The 24419-nt window shown below is 36.5% G+C and overlaps 1 protein-coding gene across 1 annotated transcript; it reads right to left on the bottom strand.

Annotated features, from left to right (window-relative positions):
- Positions 1-679: 679 nt before the first annotated feature.
- LOC134647992 (zinc finger protein 79-like) lies at positions 680-23550 on the bottom strand. The gene is made up of 6 exons (XM_063502419.1): positions 23075-23550; positions 12719-12939; positions 12025-12168; positions 9817-10115; positions 6059-6209; positions 680-1013 (listed from the first exon to the last, which is right to left on the bottom strand). Exons 2-6 carry the CDS (start codon positions 12936-12938, stop codon positions 757-759), a joined length of 1071 nt encoding a protein of 356 aa, XP_063358489.1. The 5' UTR covers position 12939; positions 23075-23550; the 3' UTR covers positions 680-756.
- Between the last annotated feature and the right edge of the window lie 869 nt (positions 23551-24419).

The raw sequence follows: 24419 nt of genomic DNA, 5'->3' as shown, positions 1-24419 counted from the left end.
TACAATGATCTGTGATTTGCTCATCTATTACAAAATACCTGATTGGTTAAGTACAGTTGTTAAATAAATGCCTTTATTATTAACGTATTCCAAGACGTGCAATAAACACGCCAGTTATCATCAGCAATAATTTACTAACTCATTTAGGCGTTATACCTAGGGTAACAACAATTGATAAATATAAGCAGCCTCGGATTCACAGAATCACATATCTAACTAGGGACACAAAGTTAAACAACGATCGTAATGTAAGTACACATTTTGTATTGTGACAGTGCATGAATTACATAAAATTTGCATTATTCGTCAATTAAAGATTCAAATTATTAATATGAGAAGTTCAATGCCGTGTTTATCTTTGGTCACTATAAAAACAATGGAAATAGGTACCTAGTTGACAATGAAATATTCTACCGACTCGTTGTAGTTGTGGTAACAATAATTATAAAGCAGCTGCCCACCGCCGACGACTAGTGAGAAACGAGTAGCGTTGGTAAGTTCTACCTATCTTCACTGGTGAGTGCTTTCTTTTACGAAAATGTAACTATACCCGCCAACAGAGTGCACGACCAGTGATCAACAATTAATATTTGCAATTCTTCTATATGCGTTTTTAGCACGATATAATAGTCGATCGCTAGTCGCGTTCTCGTCCACATTCGGACATTAGTGCTTAAGATAATAAAAATGAGCCACCTCGGCGATTGACTTAGAAATCATAGAAAATTACGATAACACATTAAAAATGTTCAAAGTTTAGTTGGTGACAATAGGCGCGAGAGGTGTAGGCGACTCGTCGCCGTAGTAGCGGTAGCGAAGCGGCGCAGGCGGCGCGTCGGCGTCGGCGTGCTGCGAGTCGCGGTGCCGGCGCAGGTCCACCTTGCGCTGGAACGCTTTATCGCACAATCCGCACGAGAAGGGCTTGTAGCCGGTGTGCTTGCGCATGTGCGTGATCAAATTAGAGCTCTGGCTAAACGCCTTCGAGCACACCACGCACTTGTGGGGTTTCTCGCCTGCAACAAATGTTCTCTATAAATATTTAATCGTATTTAAGTTAGTTATGCGCAAGTGTACATTGCATCGGCCGCTATGTATTCGAAACTCGGTCGAAGATATTTTTCCAATAGCTTCCACTGCTTAGACATCATATCATAGTATGGGAAAACTAAACGGAGCTTGATTTTTAATTATACTTAACTAAGAGTATTTATCTATATTAATATAGAAATTAATGAATACTTCTCATGTCCTGTAGAAGCTTTAGGTAGGTAGTAAGTAGTAAGTAGGTATAAGGTATTAGGTATACCTACGAAACTATTCAGGAGCAAAGTGGTTAACTGAAATTGTTATTATGTATGTATTTAAATTTGAATTTGTGTAAAATTTTGCATGCTAGTACATATATATACATATAGCAGAATATTATTTTATTTTTATTTATAGGAAAATCAGCAACAAATTGACACCTGTGGAAACATATGTACCTACATATTCTATGCAAATAAAGCTATTCTTTTCTATATATTCTACTCTATTTCTGTTGCCGCTATAACAACAAATACTAAAAACAGAATAAAATAAATATTTAATTTGGCAAACGTGTTTTTCTTTCCGTTTTCTGCGTAATGGTACGGAACCCTTCGTGCGCGAGTCCGACACGCACTTGCCGGTTTTTTTTTAATATTCCGCCTCTTTCTATTGATTGACGGAAATGGCTTGCTTGGCTTGCCAAACTATATAAAATAATGCCAAAAACACTACAATTTCTCCATCGGAGTTAGTATTCACAGTAAGGTAATCCCAATGACATAGGTAAGAAAGAGGCACCTGCTTAAACAGTAGGTCGTTGGTTTTTGTGTTCACATAAACTAGAAAGTGCCTAATAAAGGCATTTATAGTAAAATCACTATCTTAATAAAACAATAATTAAATCTAAGTGTCCCATTTTCATATTGGAGACAATAAATCAGAAACAGGTGCGTAACACTTACGCGTTTCAAAATGATTTCGACTTGTATTTAATTATAGCATACGTGGAGCCTACTGACGATGGCGTGCCGTCACCTCGTAATTAGGCTTCTATAAGCAAACCACTACTTGTCATAATCTATCCTCCTTTATTATTTATAGTGAAGTCCTCAAACTGATTTAATATGCAGAATCGTTAAAGGTACACTGACATTTATTAGTATTCGTTCGGAAAGTCAGCTGGAAATAATATTAAAGAATCGATGTTTGTTTGGGATATACCTAGGTAGTCTAAATCAATCTTTTAAAATAAGTGCCCATCAACTGATTGGTAACCATTTGGATTAAATTGTATTCTATAGTTAAATGAAGCTAGCTGGTCAGTTTTAATCAGCAGTATAATAGCGATATGTTATATGCTCACCACAACATGTTAACAAAATGAATAAAATGTATTGTAAAGATAGAACAGGATTTAAGGTAGGTTTTTGCCGGTGGCTGGGCAGTTCGGAGCGCCACGTGAAGGCCTGTGAAGGCTGCGCGGCTAATTGCAGGCCGAGCCGCATTTTGGAATATTGATGATGAGGCATTTATCGGGAGGACGAGAGCCATGTAGGGCCGTTGTAAATCATTGGGAACAGAGCAGCGACGTGACGAGACGTCTCCGGCCAAGACAAATATGTCCGTCACATTTTTTAGGTAATTCGTCTTGTTGAGTTTACTGGAAGTTGTCAGTCCGTTATAAAAAACGTTCCTCTTTGATCGCTGCAGCTTCGATTGCGGTCGCGCACGTAGATAGCGCTAAGTGCCGGCTATAAATAAACCGCCAGAACCAGTATAAGATTTATATAGGTTCAGCTAGTAGTTTTTGTAGGGAGTAGGTACCAATTCCTAGCTAATTAATGTAGAATTGTATTTTTACAGTAGCCCATATTTGGAACATAAAATGAGTCGAGTAAAGAACTTTCAAAAATGAACAACATGAATGATCGTTTAACGACTAACCTAGCCATTGTACATACCTATACATATTGTCCCTACCTACATACCTATACTTATTTAACAAGAACCAGTTTTTTAATATCGATCCTGACATGAAACTAATGTATGATTGGGTATTATTTAAAAACCTAGTGTTAATAGTGTACCACCTCTGGACATGTGTTTGTATTCCGCATTCTCTTTGGGGCCGATTCGGATTTTGAAATAGACATCTGTTAGATATATTTTAGACATCGCCAAGATACGATAACGATATGTTTAAGATCTAACCTGTGAAATTTGACATTTGCGCGATTCTGGAGATACTCTTGAACGCGCGATTTACACAAGATATTGCTTAAAGATCCAATTCACATCTAATAGATATCTAACTCTATTTAAAGTAAAGGTGACATTAGTTGCTCGAATTGCGCTGCAAAAGAGAACTAGTTGAAATCTAAACTATAACGTATCTAGAATGGATCTAGTACGTGTCGTCTCTTGTGAATATCTTGAAGTTCGAATACGGCAGTTTGTTCCAATTATTCTGGTCTTGAGGACCGGCAAAAGAAATGTTAAGAAAATGTTATATTATAAATAGGTATTAACTAATTGTACTAAGTATGATTGAATCAATCATTGGAAATATGACTACGATTTAAACACGGGTTTATACCGGTAATAAATCATTCAATAAAACCAAAATGCTTGCTCATGTCAGTAGGCAGGAACTGACATTTGTTTTGTGGCCCCAGTGAGATAGTCTGCATGAATGAAGAAGGCTTAACGGCGGATCGCGAAGCGATACACCTTCAATTTAATGAACTCGTCTCGGAAGAGGTGCACTTCGGTAATTATCTCGTTCCCAAGCGGCTCGTTAAAACCGATGAAAACGGTTGAATTGTTGAATAATGGTCGTCTTGCGATTGTCGTTTTACTTATAAATTATGCATGATTAAATAATTAACAATTTATATTCTTGTAATAATCTTTACGCTGGTTACTAAATAGCACTTATCCTTATGTGTTATAAGTCTTTCAAAAGATTTATTCAATCGTTTATTCAAATCATCGGAAGACATAAGTAACTATTAGAAAAGTTTGAGTTGGAAATAACAGGGGAGGCTAAGTTGTAGTGACAGTCGAGGTAAAGCGGGCTGTTATGCCTGTTATCGAATGTCACAGCCAGGCGGTGTATCTAATTGGTTAGCATGTAATACCATATTCGACAGATTTTATACAGCATAATTATATCTAATTTCATAATAGTAACATTAAGTAGGTTTATTTAATTACGTATGACAATTAGTCTTCTATTGTTTACGCAAATGAGGTCGTAAGCTCGCAGCTAGGTACCTAAATAAGTATAACTCAACTGAAATCGGACGACTGCTTCTCCATACAAATGTACATAGTCCCCATTTTCCTCCCTGGATATTAACATTATAGAAAATATATTTATGCAATTTAATGTATATTAACGATAGCTATGCCCTTTTGTTTGATTTGTTTATTTTTATAAAAGTTAGGAGCTAAATACTGATTCCATTCCAGTCTTTAAATGCTCCTAACTCATATATTAATTAAAAAATATAGGAGCAAGGGGAATATAATTATGATATACAATAATGTTAATATTCAGAGGGGAAAATGGGAACTACGTTTGTGTAGAAAGGTGATTTCCGGGCGGTCGTCCACTGTCGTCTTAAGTGGCTGAATTCCTTCAATACGGGGATTACCAGTTTCTGATTCAAGTTAAAGTGAATTGTTCCTATTTTCTACTTAAACATTCAATAAGTTATAGCTTTCATACTTTGATTAAGTTGAAATTGAACAAAAGTGGAGGTGTCATAATTTGAATAGTTGGCCAAGTTGTTTCAAACTACGTAATTGCTCTGTATTTTTGCTATTATTGAATATGTAAGTAAGTAACTATCTATGGAAAGGATCACTATCTTTAAATTCATTGATGTGTATAACCACCAGTACAACAAAAAAAAAAGGGAATAGGCGAGTTATATTTATAATTCTAGTCTTCTATAGTGAACATTACAACATACATTCCAAGTGAAATTACTAGGTTATGATTAGGGCTTGCAATTCGAATATTCGAATTGGTCGAATATTCGACCTGTTTTGATATTCGAATATTCGGCCGCTCAGGTTTCGAATATTCGAATATTTTTTATTACTATAATAAAAACTATGTCATCCTCTGTAGTTACAGTTTCTGTGTGTTTTCCGGGTATTTACAGTGAATGAGGAACGGTAGGTACCCAAATAGGTACGTAGGAAATAATATTTTTACTGTATTCCTCTCGATAGACTTCGTGAATACAGTGAAACCTAACTCAATTTAAAAGAAAACGAAATCAAAAAGTATGTTATTTTTACGGTGCGTAAGTTTTAAGTTAAAGGGTCATTCTGTTTATTCAGTACAAGCGTACGTTAAGCGAATTTTTGAAGTCTAAACCTTGCCACTTATCGCAATTCTCAAATTTAATCATACCAAACCTGCTCAACTTGGTAATCTAACCATGCACCTTTAGTTAACGAATAATCCACCCAATAGTCAACTAACTTTTTCCCTTAAATATTCCAATATTATATAATTAGCCGACCATTAGGAATAAAAACTTGCCAAAACAAATAAAGTCAATGAAGATTCAAAATACAATGGAATTAAAGGCCTTAATCTTACATACCTAGGTGTTTGGATGGTTAAAGTTATATTATTTTACGCAACGACGCATTTATTATAAGTTTTATCTAAAAATATTAAATACGTCAAATTTTGGCGTTTTACTTGTTTTTATAAATGTGGGCATCTCATAGTAGGATGATAAAATCTAGTCAATTAAGTGGATTTCGGCCAAATATCATTAGTTTTAGCAATATGTGAAAAAAGCTTTTGAATAAAACGATAATAAACCGATTTCTCGTTCCTTTTCTTATTATTTATAATATTCGAATACGTCGTCAGCAAAAGTCGAATATTCGAATATCTGAAAGTTTCGAATATTTGCAATCCCTAGTTATGATGAGCTGCTGGAAATATCCGATGATTGCCGCGGACGCACCTCTGTACTAGTATAATGTTTCTACTGACCTGTATGTATGTATGTGTGTTTTTTCATGTCGGACTTCTGGTGGAAGCGTTTACCGCAGTACTGACAGGGATAGGGCCGCGTGTCCGAGTGGATGAGGAGGTGCGTCGACAAAGTGCTCGACCGCTTGAAGCATTTTCCGCACTGCTTGCACTGCGACAAAAATACAAGCTATTTAGTAAAGATTTTAATTTTATTGTTTCTCGTAAGCGATCCTTGAAGCTTTTCATAGGTACCTACTTATATCTGTTTGGTGCAAGAGAGATGTATTGGATTCTCGCACGCTAAACGTAATTGCTTTAACACCTTGCTTGACACAAAAGGCTCAAAAGCTTGTAGTTTCAAAGAGTTTTCAGACGATATTTCCGTCCAGCGGGAAATAAACAATTGTACATTCTGTCTCCGACACAGTATAGTTACATACACAAAGGTTGGTAGGTAGATAACTAATATGTTATCTGAGCGTAACATCAAGCGACCGAAGTTGATGAGCGATCCAATAGAGTTTAATTATCTTGATTGATTACAATATTATTGGAAATATATAAATATGTAATAACACTAATAACAATTTTGCAAAACAAAGAAAATATGTGTTCTGATACAAATGATGCGTTAATTATTAATTAGACGAGCAGCCTCGCGGCCGACGGTGTCCATCGCCTTCAGCGGTGACAGCCCGTAATAAACTAATTACAGGCCTTACCCCGGCTTTCTTTGATTTCCTTCCACCCGTGATAGCTAAAAAACATTTTTTCCGTGCCCAGTAATTAGTTTCTATCAACGGGTTATTACACGCAGTAAGTAAAACTCGACGTTGAATTTAAAATACAGCTATGGGTTTTAACTGAGGTTCCTTCGCGATCATTAATTCAGTACGACTGGAGTACCTACTAGCTTTTACTATCAAATTTTACCTAGAGCTTTACCTAAGGAGCGATCAGGTGGTAGCGATTAGATAGTTTAGATCGATTAGTTTATCACAATATAGTAACATCTACGCGGTTCTTAAGTAGGTAGGTAAGTACTTATACCTATATAATTTTTCAATACACTTTGGTTACGTATTTGGAATGATTAATAATTAAGAATTAGTATGTAGTAACTTAAATGACTTTAGTTTGTTATTTTATATTATAGTATGTTATATCGTAAGTAGATAGATACAAAAATATTACCAAGAACCTATTGCGCCATCTTTCAATTCGAGTTGGACTCGAATAGAATATGAATTCTCGGCAAACAAATACTTGCTACTGGATTGTTGGTTCTGGATTAGACAATAGCTTTTCTTTAGATTTATTTAAACAGATGTTTCTGGTATGCCACTGAATAGTTTCGTCACCTGACTGTTGTGTATTCAAACTTCGTTTTTGTGAAGTAAATCCGGGCCACGTAATGTTTCAGTTTTTTTAGTAAATGTAAGTGTACGTATTTCGTGAGTTCCAAATGAATATTTTATCCTTGGGTCTTTTTCCTTAGCCATGCCTGTACCTTTTTACTTATTCATGCAACCTATGAACCTTAAAATATTAATCAGCGCTCTCACGTTTACAATATTTCCGATTCTTCGTAATCTTACAATCTCGACGTTATACCCGTATTAACCGCGCGAAACTTTTACTCGAAAGAATCTGATGAAGCCACAAAAATTAATCGTATTTAGCCTCATTGCAGGAACGATTAAAGGTGTAATGAGGATCGAGTAGCGGCCATAATCAGGCGGTTAGCCGTTAAGTAGGTACGCCCGCGCAATCCGCGCCGTTCGGTGACAGTTGGCCGGGCAGCTGCCTGCACTCGCGCGCACAAAAACTGATACTTTTTTGGCCGCCTTTTTATACAGTCGATGCACTCTCTTATAAACAACACAGGTGCTAGGGGATGACTGTCCACATATGGTTATAAAGGCAATAGGATTCTTCGTAAGCTTGATAGGTAGAATAAGCGAAATAATTAGCTATTTTTTTTATTCAATGTTTATTTATTTATTTATTTAAACTTTATTGCACGATAAAATTTGTACAAATGGAGGACTTAATGTTCAATTTTGTTTAGTAATCTTAACAATTTTTTTCCCTATACTATTAGAACAAATTAAATTATTTTCAGAAAATATTTTAATTTGTTTTTCTTTTAAGTAGAAACACTATATCTTATGTTTTTCTTAGTATATGATATGACATTTACTTCAGATTTTTTTCCTGTCGTATAAAGTATAAATCTAGAAGAAGTACCTGAACTATTAAAAATATCCAACGTTCATCAAATTGAACATAAAAATTAAAAAACCACAAAGTTACTCTAATGATTTTCGAGAGTAAAACGAACTAAGTAAATAGTAATGAATGTATCAGATCGTAATAAACGGCTCGTATTTGATTAAGCACTTAGCTAGATCGTAATGAGAGGCACGCGAGCGCCACGCGCCTCGCGCCGGCGCGGACGCGCCGCGCCGTCCGCCGCGCGCAGCGCGCGAGCCTATGCGGTCCAATGCTAATGGAAACTACGGTGACTGTAATTAGTTATTAGTCAAACAATTTAAAGTTAAAGTGTGAACTTTTGGAGATAAGTAACTTCCATTATAATTAAATTAAGGATTGTTAAAACTTTAATTAAAGTGACACTATTTACCAAGCAAGCTGTTTGGAAGCGTTTAGTACCGCTATATCCGCTTGAACACCGCATACCATAAGTACCCACTGTCGCTTCAATGCTACCACTTAATTTAATGATAAAGTGTGGAAAACATTGAGTGGGGCTGCAACATTTTTATCGCCGTATGACACAAGGTAATTATTTCTCCAATTATAAACAGAGCCGCGCTGTGATATTAAAAGTTGGAATTTTGATTAAAACCGATGCGGATTTTTATAATGGCGGTGTAGAAAAAACGAAAGGTACAAAAATGGCGAGAAGACGAGCAAGGGGCCGCGCCGCGCGACTCGTTTCGAAGCGCGACTACTTATTAAGACAAGGGCAGTTTTTGCTATTTGATTTGTTAAAGAGACTCAAACGGGCTACTGGTTTGCTATTTAAAAACATTTCGAACGGAAACTGGACAGTTATTCTACTGGTTATTCTGGACCCACAGGATGTCGCTTCGCTGATTTCAAAGCTGAAGATTATTTTCGTCCTTTTTCGTACCTACGCTAGACTAAGTATATAGGTATGCAATCTTGAACACACACAAGGCAAAAATATACCTATAGGTACCTAAAAGGATTCTTATTTCGTTTTTCTACTCCAGCACTTAAATGTGTCAATTAAATGACTGACAGTGATATCTAAAGCAATGTCATTTGAATGCTTTGTCTATAGGCTCATAAGATGACTGCTAGCAGTCATCTTATGAGTATAATACAACTGCTTTATTTTTTTTAAAGATACAAGTTCCGATCATCTTGATTGAAAGAGGTATGTTTTCATTTATAATAATAACTCTTTTTTTTTTAAATAATAACTCAATTTTTTTTAAATAATAACTCTTTTTTTTAATAATAACTCTTTTTTTTTAATAATAACTCTTTTTTTTTTTTTTTTTTTGCTGCAGCTGTCATAGAAAAAGTAATGTATGCAACAGCTCATAATTGGTTCTTAAAATTCTCGGGTCTTTTTTTACAAAACTCGACTACGTCTCGTTTTGTAACTTCGACCCTTGAATTTTAAGAACCCTTATTATATCACTGTTGCATAAACTACTATTAGTCCACAATAAAATCACAAGTAATTAATTAAAATCGCAAATAATGGGCCGACTTACTTGAAATGACTTTTCGCTTCTGTTTTCGCTCTTGATGAGTGAGAAATTGAGATCAGCCGCGGGCGTTTGAAGGGCAGCGTAAGGTTGGTGTTGTGGGGTGGAGGGACACCGGCAGGGGTCGGGGGTGGGGGGGCGGTCGGCGTCGGGGCTGGTGCGGCCGCGCTTCACCAGCTCCAGGGGCGCCTCGTCGCGCGGCTCCCAGCGCGGGGACTCGGGCCCGCGCTCGCGCTCGCACGCGCTGCCCGGCGACCAGATCTGACGATTCTTCGTGGACAGGTTCAGCGGCAGCTCCTCGTCGTCTGCAAACAAACTTATCAGTCACTCAACCGTTCTTCACGCTTTAGGCGCAGGTCACAGAGAACGTCTGAAAGACTTCTAAAATCTCTACAGCTGTTCAACGTTTACAGAGAACTACGTCAATGTAAATTAAGTTCATTACAAAATAACTCATTTCGAGAAAAAATAACAGAACTTACAAATATAACTTTTTTAAACTGTGTCTGAGTGCAGGGCTATAACCGCGAAAATCAAAGTTCGCAAATTGTGGGCATTTTTCTCTGTCACTCTAATTACGTCTTCATTGGAGTAAAAGAGAATAATCCCCGTAATTTGCGAAATTCGGTTTATGTGGTAGCTCAGTATGCGGAAACGTCAATAAATGACTAAGGAATACTGGCATTTTGAGCGCTCTTTTACAGAAAGTACAAAAATCAAATTGGTTTAAAATTAGCATACCTATACTTGGTCAACCAGATCTTGACAGTAGAAAAAGGCGGCAAATTTGAAAAATGTAGGCGCGAAGTGATATGGTCCCATAGAAAATTTGAATTTCGCGCCTTTTTTTACTGACAAGATTTGGTTGACCAGCTATATTTATTATTTCCATAATATCGTTTTCAAACATCTCTATTTTCATAAAAAATCGTAACTAGTAGGTCCTAGGTATTATCATCATATCAGATACCTATCTATTTTTTAAAACATATTTAAAAGGCAAAGAAAAAATATTTATTGACATCTAGGTATTAACAATCATGGTGAAATTGGTGAATGATACCTCTAGAGGTGAAATAAAAGTTGCTTAAATATTAATTTTGTCTGAAAACATGACGCACCTGAGCAAGCAAATATTTTAGAGGTTATACTTTACATCTGATTTTTTGTTATTAATTATCGAACCAGACTGGTGATCCAATAAGTTAAAATTTACTTAAATGTGTTTCAGAAATATTCGCGATTCATAATTAATCTTGATAGATAAATGTCTTGTATCAATGGTAGTGTATCACTACGATAAAGTAGGTGTCTACATACATTCTAACCTTTTTGAAGTAGTAGGTAGTAGTAAATTCACTGCGCATGTTAAATAGCTAACACTCATAGTTAGCATTGTAGGTTTTCACTATCTTTACTGCTGAATCTTAACTGGCAGCGACAGGTAGGTACTCAAACGCGACAATTAGAATAAGTAATCAGACCTCGGTCTGGAAAACTCGGTTTTCGCCGAGGAGGTAAACGACTTTTAAACAACGTCGTATCGTACGAGTTATTAATCAGCACCTTACTTACGCCGATAGCTATTCTAATGAGGCGTGTACCGAAAGAGGAAGCCTTGTAAGGAGGCCGAAGTTACATGCGGATGTCGCTACAGGTTTTCGACTGCTTTTAAAGGATTTAGGTTACGTAGCAGATTCGTGGATTTTTTTTTAGTGCGTCAAAGGTCTGTTTGATTTCAAACATAGACAGAGAGAATCTTTGTCTTACACTAGTACTAGCACCCAAAAGAAAAGGATGAGTATAGTTTTTTTTGTTCCTATTTACTGACAAGATATACCTCTGTATGTGCGTTTCTTTACATGCATCAATCATTACAATCAGTTAAAAATACAGCAGAACACCTATTGGATGGCTCCAAAAATATAAGTTACCTATATGGTATACAGATTTTTTAGTAATGGTGAAAATAACTCATTTATTGCATAATAAGTGTTATAAAATGAATATAAAACTAAAATTAAGTATAACTAATACTAAAGCTAAAAAATTAAAAATACCTATCAAAATTTTGCGCCTTTGGTAAGGTGCCCATCACGCAGGCAGCGTTCCCGCGCTGGATTGCTATGGCCAATTAAGTAATTATTAAGTCGAACGTACCAAATGGGAAAGGATATTTACATATTTTTCCGCCTAACGCAATTTAATATATACCTTCTCTAGGTGGCGTGTGTCTGGCAAGCTCGAGAGGAGTTCGGGCGTACTGCGGAGACTGGTGAGGTAGCAGCAGTGGCCAGACACCTCCCCCTGCTCCGTATAGGGCTCCGAGGCCACTACAGTACATCAATGCTCCTAGTTCTGTGTACAATAGTAAACAACGGTTTATTAGTCCATTTAATTTCTAATAAAATATGTGGTAGGTACCTCAGTGAAGTTAAGCGCCATTTCTCATTGTTCGGCCCGTAATAGTGTATAGCAGATGACTCCAATATGTCGGTGACCAGGTTCTATATTAATAGCTACCAGCAACCAATGATTTATAACTCAAGATAGGTTATAGACGTTCCAAAATTGAAGCGCTTAACTTGTGACAAATTGGACAAGTTTCCTTTAGACGCGGCTGGAGAAGCGAGAAATGTGCACGTGCTAACGAGCTCCCGCACACCGAAAGAGAAAGAGACGACCTCATGTTTAACAACGAGTGTGACAAAAATGGATGTAATGAGAAAACTAGTCAAAAATAACAGATTTCTTCGTAGGCACAGAAATAAATATGGAAGTATTTTTTGTGCTCCTCAAGTATGAGTATAACCTATCTATGGTTATATAATATCATTGCCAGCAACAGCCGAACCTATCACGGGTCGGGTCTACATAATATTTTATGATCGGGCAAAACGGCACTTACCCGTGGCTCTAGCATACTGCTTCAGAGCTCTGCCTGCTATCTCGATGTCACCAAGCTGCAGCAAGTGATGGGGCAGAGTCGGCGAGTGTGGCGGCGACTGCGGGGAGGAGGGCGACTGGGGCGACACACTTCGCTCAGGGGAGGGGAAGCGGGGAGCGGGCGGCGGGGACGACAGCTGGAACTGCTCCGCCAGCCGGGAAAGGAGTACGTGCCTGGACATCCTGGAACAAAATAACTACAATGAAGATAGCAACGCCCAATTTAAAGTTCATCAAACTGCGTGAGGAAAATCATTCTTACAGAAACATAAAACATGAAAAAACACATCATTTGGACAAAGGCGAACTTATCTCTTTCAGGGATCTCTTTTCTTCAGTTAGTATTTTCCTTGTGTTTGGGCGTTTTTTTTTGTTGTCCCCTACACTTTTTTTTCAAATTTGGGATTTTTTATGTTATTTCTACTCGGAATTACGAGCTCTTTCTATCCTAATAGGAGAAAAAAAGTGTCCTAAGGTTTTTATTTCCATTACGTCACCATTTTTCATAGACTTTGATGGCGGCCGCGGAATGGAAAGATCGAAAAATGTATGGAAATTTTGGGACACTTTTTTTCTCCTATTAGGATAGAAAGAGCTCGTGATTCTGAGTAGAAATAACATAAAAAAATCCCAAATTTGAAAAAAAAGTGTAGGGGACAACAAAAAAAAAAACGCCCGTTTGTGAAAAATGTGTTTCACTCGGAAGCAAAATTTGTTTTTGTTTTAACCCTCGTGCCTTGAAACCCTCGCAACCACCTTCGTTTGCTCAGGTATCAATATTAGCACGAGGTTAAACAACAACTTTGCCCCCTAGTAAAATAAATAAGTATTATACCCAATTAAGTAGGTAATTGACTAAAAAGTAAAAGTTATGCTTAGATTGATGAATGTACTTAATTGGTGTATTCTCTTTTGTTGACAGCATAACGTGCATAGCAGCAAAACACATTTATCAAGATTTCACAGGCATTAGTGAACGATTCTAAAGTGGCGATATCATCGTAGTTTTCACGTGACCGGCGTCATTACGCCGGCCATCTATTTGTCGACACCGCTCGCCCTGATTAATCCATTCGCTTGTGTTGACAGCGAATCACATTAAAAGCTCAATCAAGTAAATGTAGAATCACAATAATGGAGCGACGCGGCGCCCTCTGCGTACGCGCATTAATAATGCACACTTCAGCAAAAACAATCTTCATTAAACTAACGCACCTCCACCACCCATTTGACCGATGAAAGTGTCTTACGTAAACATCAATTTACGGCTACTATAGCTATTCCCATTACAAATTAACAAAAATATATCATACGTTCACATCAAAATGTCAAAGCAAATCAAAAGTAATGAGTTTTAGGAATGATTTGCCGAAATTATCTAATTACTGTAATGGCGGTACAAATGCAAAGCTGTATGAGTATGTTAGATTAGTTATTCGACCCTATGTTAATCGTTCCAGCGAATGTGCACCTTATAGTTAAGCTCCCGATAACGATCTTATTTATGAAGCGAATTGTGTAATTTCATTTCTTGTCCTACAAATAGGGCAATTGATTCGAGCTATTACAGCTAATTGAGTAACGAGTGAACTTATGGGGGGTTGTGTGTCGCAATTTCTTGTGTCTATAAAGAGTGGTAATTATTTGCAGCCGACTGCTGTCATATTTTTTACTGCCGAGTACCCAGTGGGAACTCGCGCAAGTGTTAAGAAAATCAATCAGCGCTATATAGCATTCGAGAACACCACAAATGCAAAAACAAGATAGGTACCTACTTATAAAAACACGTTGCGAGTTCTGTTAAGAAAGACCATGAATAAGCTGAAATAAAATTTTCAACACGATTGAATTGTACCTATCTGTATAATTAGCCAGTAAAATCGATATGCAAAAACAATACAATCCAGCAGCAATACAGTGAGATAAGTATATCGAATCGAGCTAGGTTTTCACAAATATCTGGACACGACTTTATTGTGACAGCGTTAGGTACTTAATGAAATACATAATTTGATGTATTCATGCGCTCTGTACGTATGAAGAGCGCTCTTAGTTATAGCCTATCCTAGCATTGTTATAATTAGTTGTAGATTCTTATCTAACGTATAATTGCTGTATTATCGATTTCAACACGTTCTAAAGATTGCTATGCTTTGAAATGTCAGCTGGTTGGAAAGCGCTAGAATTACCCACTTCAGTGTAATTTGCAGCGTATAACTTACTACTGGCGGAATGTAGGCTTGAATAAATAATACGCTGAAATTGCCTTCGCTATCACTTATGACTTTTCAATCAACATTTAAGCAGCTTGTACCAGCTTATTATTTCATGATACTTTTGCATATATCTAACTTCCTGCATATGTGAGATGAGATATGACCAAACTAACTGGCCGAATTTCACTCTTAACTTTTTGTTCGTATGAGTAAGAGACGTACGGGCGAACGATAACAAATGACATCATTTTGACAAGGCAGTGATCATATCAAGTGTAAAGGAGAAATCACGTGCCAAATATTAGATGCCGTAGGGATGCAGTTCGGTTTACTAACGAATGGGCCAAAAACGTTTCCCAAAGTATCACATCCCAAACTATGTTTCCCAAATATACTATTTTGACGTGTTCTATACGTTACAATCATTTAAAATATATGTCATAATGACACCACTTTGTCAAAAAAAAATCTAAGTCCCAGCCCCCCCTTTGCTACAGTCCAACCAAAACGTTTGCTAAATAAGTTTTTGTCCTAATAACACAAATGATAATTTGACCAAATAAATTATATGCGAAGTGTAACTTTGCTAAAGGTTCCTTTGAGAAATGAAACTATTGCGATAAGTTTGTTGGGAAGTGAAATTTGGCGAAATGTATTTGGCCCAAACGAAAGTACACCATGCAGTTCTTGCATTATGCGTGGCTCTATATTACAATACAGAGTGATTTTGTTGTTTCGGAGAATAGGTACATAACAAAAACATAATATACCTATGTAGGTCACACTGAATAAGTTTTACTATGGGATTTACCCCGAAAAGTGAAATAGTTATTTGTACAACAAGAGATCAAAGTTTGATATTTCTTCGAGTGCTTATTTTGAGTCCCGTGCAAGCGAAAGATTCTATACTAGATTCACGAGCGTAGCGAGACACATTCAGATGCTTGAGCAGGGCAAGGAGGATATCATGGTCAACGGTATTAAATGTATTCCTTCTTCGTCACTTACCTCTATTCACTCATGTTTTCTTAAGATATACCAACAATTAAGTTTTCACCTCAGCAGCTCGAACAAGGGTACTTTGCTACTTAAAAACAGTGAGTAAAATCGCATTTTGCTCATTTTGTCTCACTCAGTGAGCAAAATGCGATTTTGCTCACTGTTTTTAAGTAGCAAAGTACCCTTGTTCGAGCCGCTGAGGTGAAAAAGTATTAGCGGATTCGCCAAAATGTATAAAACAGCAATTGTTTTCACGTTTTCGGACTGGGTGAAAATGTTCAGTATGTGAACAAAATCGCCTGTAGGTACTGTAGGCAGGGTTGGGCAAAATACTGGCTTCCACGTATTTGAAATACAAATTACAAAATACATTTTTAAAAGTATTTGAAATACAAAATACAAACTACTTTGGTGACGGGTATTTGAAATACAAAATACAAATTACAGTGTTTAAAATAATGTATTTCAATTACAAAATATACCTTTATTTATTTTTTTGTTTAGAATTTAGTTTTAACGTTAACGAATATCCTTTCATATAAACTTATAGGGTCATTGCGCTAGTTTTCGTCTAGCTCTAGTTTACGTCCACTTGACGAAATTTGAATATATACCTACATTCCTGCACAAATTTGGACTGATTTCAATCCTTATGTCTAAGGCGTCTAAGCAATATATCTGTCTACATATAACAATGATATTTCGCAAAAAGGAAGCGCTGGTGGCCTAGCGGTAAGAGCGTGCGACTTGCAATCCGGAGGTCGCGAGTTCGAACCCCGGCTCGAACCAATGAGTTTTTCGGAACTATGTACGAAATATCATTTGATATTTACCAGTCGCTTTTCGGTGAAGGAAAACATCGTGAGGAAACCGGACTAATTCCAATTACGGCCCTAGTTTACCCTCTGGGTTGGAAGGTCAGATGGCAGTCGCTATCGTAAAAACTAGTGCCAACGCCAATTACTGGGATTAGTTTCCAAGCGGACCCCAGGCTCCCATGAGCCGTGGCAAAATGCCGGGACAACGCGAGGAAGATGAAGATTTCGCAAAAAGTAGTAAATTAAAAATGAAATATATATTTGATAATCCGTCAAGTCGTCGAAAACTAGTGCATGGACGGAAACTACTGCAATGACCCTATCCCCTAGATTTAAACGAAAAGTTCCACGCAGAAGTTGACCTAATATAGATCCAGTATCCAGCCAATGAAAATTGTATCTCGGCTGGATCGGAGGTTCGCGGTCGACTCACAGCTTGTGCGAGAGATTAGACATTTTAGGATTATAGAATTTAATAAAATGTATTTATAGAAATGTATTTTGAAGCTTGAAGTATTTGAAATACAAAATACTAAATACATGTGAGTGCAGTATTTGAAATACCAAATACAAAATACTTTTGAGGTAGTATTTGAAATACAAATACAAAATACTAATTTGTATTTCAAATACGTATTTCAAATACATGTAATTGAAATACTGCCCAACCCTGACTGTAGGTATAAGATATAGTGTAACAATAAACCGTTTATAGCTGTTGCGAATTCCTTGAATTAATAATAAATAAGTAAGACATTTTAAATCCAAACTTTCATATAGGTAAATCCTATAAATAAGTACCTACCTAATCTTGCAAGTCGCGGTCTTAAGCCCAATGATATTATATAACCATAGATAGGTTATACTCATACTTGAGGAGCATAAAAAATACTTCCATATTTATTTCTGTGCCTACGAAGAAATCTGTTATTTTTGATTAATTTTCTCATTCCGTCCATCTTTGTCTCACTCGTTGTTAAACATAAGGTCGTCTCTTTCTCTTTTGGTGTGCTCCCTCGTTAGCACGTGCACATTTTTCGCATGTCCAGCCGCGTCTAAAGGGAACTTGTCCAATTTGTCACAAGTTAAGCGCTTCAATTTTGGAACGCCTATAACCTATCTTGAGTTATAAATCATTGCTTAAGCCAGGATATACCACCAGCTCTGTTGCCATAGTATAAGTACTTACATAGATTACCTACGTCTGACTTTGCAGACGGTAGGTATGTTATAGGTCGCGAGTGTTTTCCGCTCGGCACCGAATCAATTGTTTTACTTGTCTAAAACTTGTGTAAACTTTGGTTGCAATGTTTATTTATTGAGGCACGTCAATAAAACCCGCCATCTCGTGAAAATATCGTATACAGAAACGGGTTTTGAATTTTAAAAATCTCATCTGATACGATATTGATTTGACATTATAATTAGAAGTGTATCTCGTTTGCAATAAGTATATAAGTACATATTATATACCCTGTTTTATTTTTCAGATTAAAATTTTTCTAACCTCATAAGTTGTGGTTAATTAACTTTTTCTTCCTAAATGTTAGGATTCCTATAATATCTAATATTGCGGTTCAATAATATGTAAACGAAACTATAATGCAGTACATAGTTACTAAGATTTAATTTTGGAGGATAAAGTTACCTCTACTTTTGAGGTTATAAATATTTAACCTTGGAAAAAAGCAGGCTACTTATAGCGTGACGTCTGGTGTTCTTGAGTTATATGTCAACTCAATATGAAATCAAAATCAGATTTGAATGCTACTCCGGGTCTTCGATACGAAATAAATATTTATTCTGTCTTAATTTATTAAGATCAAAAATATTTTTTATTTTAAATAAACTTATTTTATATTTCAAGATACCATAAAATACACAAAGTAGGTATACAATTACTAAAATAATACTAAAACTATACAATTACTACAATAATACTTAATAATATGAAAATTAAAAAACCATAAAAATAAATAAAATTAACCTTAAAATTTAAATCTGAAACTGTAAATAGATAAAAGTAATCATAAAATAAATACATAAATACAAATTGTTAATTTGTTATTAATTTTATATTTATCGTAGTATTCGTAGTTTCGTAGTCGGTAGTATTATAATCAGGGTTGGGCAAAATACTGGCTTCCACGTATTTGAAATACAAATTACAAAATACATTTTTAAAAGTATTTGAAATACAAAATACAAACTACTTTGGTGACGGGTATTTGAAATACAAAATACAAATTAGTGTTTAAAATAATGTATTTCAATTACAAAATATACCTTTATTTATTTTTTTGTTTAGCATTTAGTTTTAACGTTAACGAATATCCTTTCATATAAACTTATAGGGTCATTGCGCTAGTTTTCGTCCAGCTCTAGTTTACGTCCACTTGACGAAATTTGAATATATACCTACATTCCTGCACAAATTTGGACTAATTTCAATCCTTATGTCTAAGGCGTCTAAGCAATATATCTGTCTACATATAACAATGATATTTCGCAAAAAGGAAAAAGCGCTGGTGGCCTAGCGGTAACAGCGTGCGACTTGCAATCCGGAGGTCGCAGGTTCGAACCCTGGATCGTACCAATGAGTTTTTCGGAACTTATGTACGAAATATCATTTGATATTTACCAGTCGCTTTTCGGTGAAGGAAAACATCGTGAGGAAACCGGACTAATCCCAATGCGGGCCTAGTTTACCCTCTTGGTTGGAAGGTCAGATGGCAGTCGCTTTCGTAAAAACTAGTGCCCACGCCAATTACTGGGATTAGTTGCCAAGCGGACCCCAGGCTCCCATGAGCCGTGGCAAAATGCCGGGACAACGCGAGGAAGATGATGATTTCGCAAAAAGGAAGCGCTGGTGGCCTAGCGGTAAGAGCGTGCGACTTGCAATCCGGAGGTCGCGAGTTCGAACCCCGGCTCGAACCAATGAGTTTTTCGGAACTATGTACGAAATATCATTTGATATTTACCAGTCGCTTTTCGGTGAAGGAAAACATCGTGAGGAAACCGGACTAATTCCAATTACGGCCCTAGTTTACCCTCTGGGTTGGAAGGTCAGATGGCAGTCGCTATCGTAAAAACTAGTGCCAACGCCAATTACTGGGATTAGTTTCCAAGCGGACCCCAGGCTCCCATGAGCCGTGGCAAAATGCCGGGACAACGCGAGGAAGATGAAGATTTCGCAAAAAGTAGTAAATTAAAAATGAAATATATATTTGATAATCCGTCAAGTCGTCGAAAACTAGTGCATGGACGGAAACTACTGCAATGACCCTATCCCCTAGATTTAAACGAAAAGTTCCACGCAGAAGTTGACCTAATATAGATCCAGTATCCAGCCAATGAAAATTGTATCTCGGCTGGATCGGAGGTTCGCGGTCGGCTCACAGCTTGTGCGAGAGATTAGACATTTTAGGATTATAGAATTTAATAAAATGTATTTATAGAAATGTATTTTGAAGCTTGAAGTATTTGAAATACAAAATACTAAATACATGTGAGTGCAGTATTTGAAATACCAAATACAAAATACTTTTGAGGTAGTATTTGAAATACAAATACAAAATACTAATTTGTATTTCAAATACGTATTTCAAATACATGTAATTGAAATACTGCCCAACCCTGATTATAATTCTGTATGAGACGATAACCCTTCGCGTCTACATTTTTTAAATTTGTCGCATTTTTCCAACTGACGGAAATTGCTTCACAGAGTATTTAGTATACTGTATGATATTTGCTATTAAGATCAGCAATTAATCCTTTTATTCCTTTTTTTGTTATAGGTTTAATTTTATTTATATTAAATAGTACCTAGAGTTTTCTTTTCTTCATGATGATGAAATTAGGCAAGCCGATAATAGATTTCCATGGACACCCCAACTGAAAACCACCCTGTCGATCTATCGTAATCTTTTATTTTACTATATGCAATTTTAGTCCTTAACATATTAATATTATTTGTTTCTTTATTATTATTAACTATTGTCAAGGTACGATATTAAAAATATCTATAGGTAGGGGAAACTGGGGAGGGTTGATCACCCCTTTTGTTTTTAGCATACATTTTCTTAACTATTTGTAGTATTGAAAAACTTTATAGACCATACGACTCAGAATTTATCTCTTCATTAGTAGTTTGAATTAGAACAGATTTGTGCAATAAATTAGATCATTATTTAATGAAAACTCATACTGTTGACTTTTACCATGTGTCCCCTATGTAAGGGAGACTTGTTTACCCCTGGTCGGGAGCCTTGATCCTAGGGGGATCAAGTGACCCTGGTTCTTGGGACACATGGTAAACATATTTTTACCATGTCTCCCCATACCAGATTCTCATTGATTATATAACTCGGATCGCTATTAGCAATGCATCCATAATTTGTAAAATACACAGCAAACATATATATATTGCATCTTCCATGCTTTGAAGTTGTATTTCCGGTAATCAGATGTCTAAGCCGAAGGGATCAAGTCTTCCAGATTTGGGGACACTTGGTAAAAAGATTTTAAGTGGCAATGTCATATTTCGAGGGTAGTATCTACATTAATTTATTCACTTTATCTACAGAAAATTAATATATGAAGATATCAAACACAAATTGATCCATAATCTTATACTTTTAAAAAACAATGTAATCGTATTATCCATAAAACAACATAAAATAGGGAATCAATATTTGTACCAAAAAAAAGTAAAAAAAAATCAAAAATCTAAGTTATTAACATAACATTTCTTGTAACAAGCTAATTTTTTTAAAGTTCTTATGAATACCTACAGCAATTTTAAATTTTTTACCCATCACGGTCGTTATTGTTTACTATAATAAATAAGTTTAGAAATTTACTGCTCACGTTTCGAGGACGGTGTTTGAGCTGTATAATCCTAAAATCCTTTCTATGGACCGTCGGTTCTATAGTACATAATGTCGGAAAGCCATTGAAATAGCATTTCATCCATAAAAACAAATATCGCCGGTTGAAAACCAAATATCGTTATAAGTGTTTTTTGTCGACCGAATAACATCCCCTGTGTGTAAAACGTTTAACTTGATAAACAAGACCAAGTACGGGTAGTTCGTAAAATGTTGATGTTAACTTTAGTCAGTCTTTTCAAAGGCCACGGGGATAATTCCGTTTTCGGAGTCGGTTGTATAATTAAAAACTGAATTATACGCCATTAAATTCCGTTTTAATAAACTAAAATGAGTCAAAAACCTTGAAAGTTTAAATCAGTGTTTCTCTGGTCGTACTTTCGCGGCATGATTTACTAAAGAAAAGAAAATATTTATGATAGCTCTATGAATCATTTTGTAAGTAAATTTATTACAATGTATACTTGATCGCTTTGGGGGTGACATGATCCCGGAATCATATCTCCCCTGAAGAAAAAGACAAAGTCTCCCCATACATAGTAAGATTATAAAACGTGCCGTACTCGAAACATGTGTTCGCGTATATCAATGTAATCCAAGTTAATCATCATTTCAATAAACAACAAATAAAATAAGCACACTCACTAACATCATTTCCATCTCATATTATAAAATAAATCCAGTTAAAGCTTACCGAAAATTGAATATAGTACGCAGAAAATCTTTCACCGTCCGCCATTTTTGAACCACTGACTTTTCCGATACAGTGCCATGACAGAACGTGAAGTTAGGAACGAATGAATGAGTGTTACCAGCGCAAAAAATTGTATCTCGTTTGGTTTGATTAAAAATGAAGTTTACCAAGTGTCCCCTAGGGATCGACCCTCCCCACCCTCACCTACCTACTAAAAGAAGGATCAGCTAAGATGATTCAGTAGGTCAGGTAATTTTATTTGATTTAATTTCACAACCTATTACTCGTATACGACACTCGTATTATCACAAACACGAGGACAATTGGAAGGCCTGCCTACTCTCTACATCAGTTATCGATTCACATTTTAATGTCTTTGTTATTAAAACGTCTGTACTTAATTACTCATAAGACAATGTTTTAGCGGCTGACTAAACACAATGAGCGGTATATGAACTTTTGGGTGTTTGTCTGTGCCCTCTGAACTATCTGTGTCGTCGTAGCTCCTGAACGAAAGTTTCAGTCTTCGCAAAGCTTCAATAATGCCCCAGGTAAAACACTGTACATATTTCACATACATATTTTAGGTTATTTATAAAACTGTAATAAACACCGAATAATTGTTTAAAACAGTGATTTGTTCGTGTAAAAATCAAATTATCTTGAGAAGATTAACTTAAGAAGGGCGGGCGGACTTACCTCGTTTGGGCGGGAATCTGCAATTGATTTTCCTATCACATTCACTGCTGCTTCCACTGTAACGTTGACGTCAATGTGCTTAGAATTGATTTCAAATCCACCAATTAATTCTAGATTAAATCATAACTAGAGGTTGTGTTATGTTGGGAGATCGCGAGCGCGCAGGCTGCGACGCTGGCGTACGCTAGAGGTGCGGTGCGTTCGGCGCTCGGCACCTGACTGAGCGGAGGCTCTCGCGCCCCGACCTACCCGACTACAGTACCACTATAACGTTCTTTTTTCAAAACTCTGCTAACAAAAAACGAGCAGGTCGGGGAGGCTGCGCATTAAAGAAATGATTTGATGAAACGGCCACTTGACAGGTGGCTCGCGTCGCGCTCGCCTCGAGTACCAGATAATTGTCGGTTGCACATAGATAGTACGCCGACGGCAAAGAGAAGCCCTGAAAAATTGCTTTTATACATTAATGCCCTCAAATAAGCGGTTGCTGCTTCTGTGACATTAAAGTTCCCCTATTTTGAAGTGCTGCTTTTATCTAGAAGCTGGTTTTTAAATTGCAGTTCAGCTGAACGGCATGTTGCGCTTGCACCTTTGTAACTCTTGATTTTCTTAATAATTTTAAAAGTCAAAACACTTACAAATTATTAGCTAAATATTTTCAAACACGTTAATCGCCGGTTCTTAATACTATGTGTATATGTCGTTATATACGTATGTAATCAGTGGCTAATCCATAAATCCGAATACTGTAATCGTATATGTTGAGATTAGAGGATTTTAGGCGCGCGGGAAGCTCCGTTAGTTCGGACGCGCCCCGCCCACCGCGCCGTATTGGCTGCCGTCTAGCGCTGGGCGTGGCGACGCTTAGATTTGACTTAGGAAAATAACGTGAAAATTTGCTGTGATTTGTTAAGTTTGAGACACTTTGTTGCTTCATTACTACCTATACATATGTACTATGTAATTAGTTAAGAGAGTAGAAAAGACAAAGCAAATCAAATACCATTTTGGATTTAACTTGCATAGTTTTACAACAGTCAATTTTTCAACGCTGAAAAGTATGTAAAAACGGGCCGAGCCGACGCCACGGGAGCAGCTGACCGAGCCTTATTTATTCGCGGCCGTTGTAAGGCGACGTGTACAAAGAAACGAAACATATATCTACTATACCTACTAGAAAAACAGATAGGAATGTTTTAATGATTTTACGTCTGTTTTTGTTCGGTTTACAAAACGAGCTTTAGACCAATAAAACGATATATAAGTAGGTAGGCTTATAAATTACACTTTTGACCTTCTATTTTACTTTATAATTTATTTAAGTAGTGTGTCTACTTACAAAAAA

The sequence above is a fragment of the Cydia amplana genome, chromosome 5 (genome assembly GCF_948474715.1).
Source record: "Cydia amplana chromosome 5, ilCydAmpl1.1, whole genome shotgun sequence".
NCBI classification, from domain to species: Eukaryota; Metazoa; Arthropoda; class Insecta; order Lepidoptera; family Tortricidae; genus Cydia; species Cydia amplana.
This window is presented reverse-complemented; position numbering and strand designations above follow the sequence as displayed.

Coding starts and splice junctions, on each gene's coding strand:
- LOC134647992 (XM_063502419.1), bottom strand. CDS start 12,938: ATGTCCAGGCACGTACTCCTTTCCCGGCTGGCGGAGCAGTTCCAGCTG. Junction 10,116..12,024: donor ACACACGCCACCTAGAGAAG/GTATATATTAAA, acceptor GTTTGTTTGCAG/ACGACGAGGAGCTGCCGCTG. Junction 1,014..6,058: donor ACACACATACATACATACAG/GTCAGTAGAAAC, acceptor CATTTGTTGCAG/GCGAGAAACCCCACAAGTGC.